Source organism: Papaver somniferum, chromosome 11 (genome assembly GCF_003573695.1).
Source record: "Papaver somniferum cultivar HN1 chromosome 11, ASM357369v1, whole genome shotgun sequence".
In the NCBI taxonomy this organism is placed as follows: domain Eukaryota; kingdom Viridiplantae; phylum Streptophyta; class Magnoliopsida; order Ranunculales; family Papaveraceae; genus Papaver; species Papaver somniferum.
Genome location: NC_039368.1, coordinates 126,454,220 through 126,457,763, shown reverse-complemented (window position 1 = coordinate 126,457,763; position 3,544 = coordinate 126,454,220). Strand labels below are relative to the sequence as shown.

General features: G+C 35.4%; 1 protein-coding gene across 2 annotated transcripts; it reads left to right on the top strand.

Moving 5' to 3' along the window:
* Positions 1 to 861: 861 nt before the first annotated feature.
* On the top strand, positions 862 to 2,914 carry LOC113323145 (transcription factor MYC3-like). Of its 2 annotated transcripts, none has more exons than XM_026571411.1 (2): positions 862 to 2,711; positions 2,754 to 2,914. In XM_026571411.1, the coding sequence occupies exon 1, from the start codon at positions 1,120 to 1,122 to the stop codon at positions 2,686 to 2,688; it is 1,569 nt and encodes a 522-aa protein (XP_026427196.1). In that variant the 5' UTR covers positions 862 to 1,119; the 3' UTR covers positions 2,689 to 2,711; positions 2,754 to 2,914. The 2 variants fall into 2 exon arrangements, with proteins under 2 accessions (XP_026427196.1, XP_026427195.1); XM_026571410.1 differs by having other exon boundaries at positions 862 to 2,714; positions 2,757 to 2,914.
* Positions 2,915 to 3,544: the final 630 nt, after the last annotated feature.

Below are 3,544 nucleotides of genomic sequence, written 5' to 3'. Positions count from 1 at the left end.
TCTTAATTACAAGCTTTCGGGTTCAATTTTCAAAGAAAAATCAATTACAAACTAATAACAATGTTCCAGTTAAAAATGAATTAATATATAACAAGTTGGCAACCTACCAATTTTATAAGGTTGCCAAGAATCCTAGCCATAAGCAACACCATTCACGATCCAACCGACAAAAGATTTTTAATTTACAATTTTGAGTTTTGAAGATACTATTTAATTTTTATTTAATATACCTAAAGATAATTAAAGAACAAATGTTTCAACAAGAAATTCATACGCTTGTTTCAAGGGAAGCAACCTGGGATGCAATGATTATACCGCAATTATTCTTTTTTATTTGGTTTAAATTAGAAAAGAACAAGCATCTGGAACAAGAAAATTAAAAGATGAACTAACCGTAAAAATAATTTTGCTTACCTAAGAAAGGTAAGGTTATATTAAAAGAAAAGTATTTTCAAAATTGTTTAGAAACAACATCAGACTCACATGGCTCACAGAAAAACAATTACAAATAAATTACAACAAGGTGTCAGCTTACCAATTTTACAAATATCTAAGCCATAAATTAAAAGACAACCAACCATTAAATAATTTTGCTTCCTTGGCTTTTCACTATAGATTTTCTTCTTTTCTTCTGGGATATACTGTGGATGGTGCATTACAGGAATTTCACTACTTCGGGACATCAAATTCTTAGGGCCGGCTGAAAGTGTATATTCCCTCTCTATTATTACATAAAACATGTTCTAAAGTTGATAAAATAATCTCCACGTTGTAATTGCTTCCAACAATGCTTATCACTGTGTAGAGACAGACTCTGGACCACCACTCTAGCTTTCTATATATTATGCCCACATGCCCTATATCTCACAAATCTTACCCAATAATAGTGACTTCACATCAACTCCCCTTCATCATCTTCAGTACTGTCTCTTCACTAAAGGATTCCCTTAAATTTCACTAACATGTTCTTGCCAAAATACAGATACCACCATTCACTCACTGACTCACTCAACATAACTCCTCCCCTTGTGTCTTGTCTTTGCTAGTATAGCTAGACAAACCAAACCCTATTCATTTCTCTACTTACTTGTATTAACAAAAAAAAAAAAAAGACATATAATGGAGGAAATAATCTCATCATCTTCTGCTGCTGCTTCAATATTTTCATCATCAAATCAAGAAACAACTGCTATCCATAATAATAATAATAATCTTCAGCAGAAACTTCAGTGTTTACTTCAAAGTACTCAAGAATGGTGGACTTATGCAATTTTCTGGAGAAAAACTTATGGTTCAGATAGCAACAACAGTGGTGGATTGGTTTTAGCTTGGGGTGATGGTCATCTACAAGGAACTAAAGATAATACCATTAACAGACAGATGAACAACAATTCCTACAAACAATTACAGCAATATCATCAATGGTTTGTTTTGGATAGTAGGAAAAAAGATCAGTCTCTGGAAGGAATGGTTACAGATGCTGAATGGTTTTATATGGTATCGTTAACTCGATCGTTCGGTGACCGTGACGGTAGTATCCCCAGTCGAGCTTATAGTTCCGGCAATACTATATGGTTAAGTGGTTCTCAAGATCTTCAATCATTTGGAAGGAACTGTGAAAGGACTAAAGAAGCTGAAATGCTTGGGATTAAAACTTTAGTTTGTATACCTACTTCTGCTGGTGTTGTTGAGTTGGGTTCTTCGGATGTTATTATTCAGCAAGATTGGAGTTTGGTCCGACAAGCTAAATCGTTGTTCGGATCTGATGATATGACGGCACCGGGCTTGGTAATTTCAAAACAGCAGCAGCAACAACCTAATAATGGATTGATTTCATTTCTTGATGATAGATCGCTTTCGTTAACCGATCATGATATCGGTTTAATCGCCTCCTTACAAGATGAAATTAGTCCTCATGCTACTGACCTTCATCATCATCATCAACAGCAAAAACAGCTGCTAGACTTTGAGATGTCGCCAAAGCAGAAGGTGATATCTACCAATGGTACTCAAAGCTCATCGGTGGATTCAGAACATTCAGATTCCGATGGTGGTTTATTCACGATCACTCCGGTATTAGATAAAAGAAGGCAACCGAAAAAAAGAGGTCGGAAGCCTGGTAATGGAAGAGAAAATCCATTAAATCATGTTGAAGCTGAACGGCAAAGACGTGAAAAGCTTAACCACCGGTTTTACGCGCTTCGAGCAGTGGTTCCAAATGTTTCAAGAATGGACAAAGCTTCATTGCTTGCTGATGCAGTGTCTTATATCAATCAACTCAAAGCAAAAGTGAACGAATACGAATCATCGCAAGCTCAAATTGACTACAAGAAGAAGAAAGTAAAGATTGAAACTCATGAAAATGGATTAACAAGTAGAGGAGATGGAGATTCAACTTCTACTACTACTAATTCTTTTTCTAATGATCAAGAGGATGTCAAACTGGAAACTGAAGTTAAGATATTGGGTTGTGATGCAATGATTCGAGTTCAATCAGAGAATTTGAACCATCCATCCGCGAGATTAATGAATGCGCTTCGAGATCTAAAGTGTCAAGTTCATCATGCAAGTGTTTCAAGTGTGAAAGATTTAACGTTACAGGATGTTGTTGTGCGGATTCCTGATGAACTGAAGAATGAAAATACTTTAGAAGCTGCTTTACTTAGTAGATTCAGAACTAGTACTTAGTAATATTAATTTCAATCTACTTATCAGTTTAGTTTTGCTTTGATGTAACAATCTACTTAGTAGATTCATTATGTTTTAATTCTTATCAGTTTAGTTTTGCTTTGATGTAACAATAAATGGCTACTCATGCCTAAAAGTGTATTCTAAAGTGTAACTCGTCTAAATTAGGTTGTTAAAATTGTGGGTGAAAATGAAATGCCTTTATATTTTTCTTTCTCTTCTGCAATTGAAAATGTTAATGTTTCTTGACAGGGCCATGTTTGTAGGAAGGGGTGCAAACTGCAAACATTTTGCTTACCCATGCCACAAGTTGGATTGATGGTGCAAAATGGGCTTGGGAGCCCATTTTAAGACAAAATAATAATAATAATGTCAAAAAAAAAAAAAAAATACAAAAGGGGCTTAGGAGCCGGCTAGGTTGGGTGTGCAACTGCATATATACCTATATAAGTTGGCTCTGCCCCTGGTTTCTTGCATCAATCAACACTATAGTTAGCAGGTTATGAGCCTTAAATTTATATATTTATCATCTTCTGTAAAATTGCTCATCACGGATTGATATTATTCCTTAAAAGAAGTTTCTTGGCACTTAATCTTGTAGTTTTATGATTTTATAGAGGTTTAGATGTGAACTAGCTAGGGGTGAAATAACTTCGCTGATGTGTGTTCGGCTGCAGCAAGGTGTTGAGGCTATCAGTTGCTCAAGTGCAAACTATGCGATTTATCAGAAGCCAGTGGAAGTCTGCAATTAGAGATGCATACAAGAAGAAGATGTATTTGCGGTTGGATTGATGGGCCAAACAAAACTTGTGCACTGAATGCCCGACTAAGCATTAACTACATTTTTTTATTTCTT

Coding starts and splice junctions, on each gene's coding strand:
- LOC113323145 (XM_026571411.1), top strand. CDS start 1,120: ATGGAGGAAATAATCTCATCATCTTCTGCTGCTGCTTCAATATTTTCA.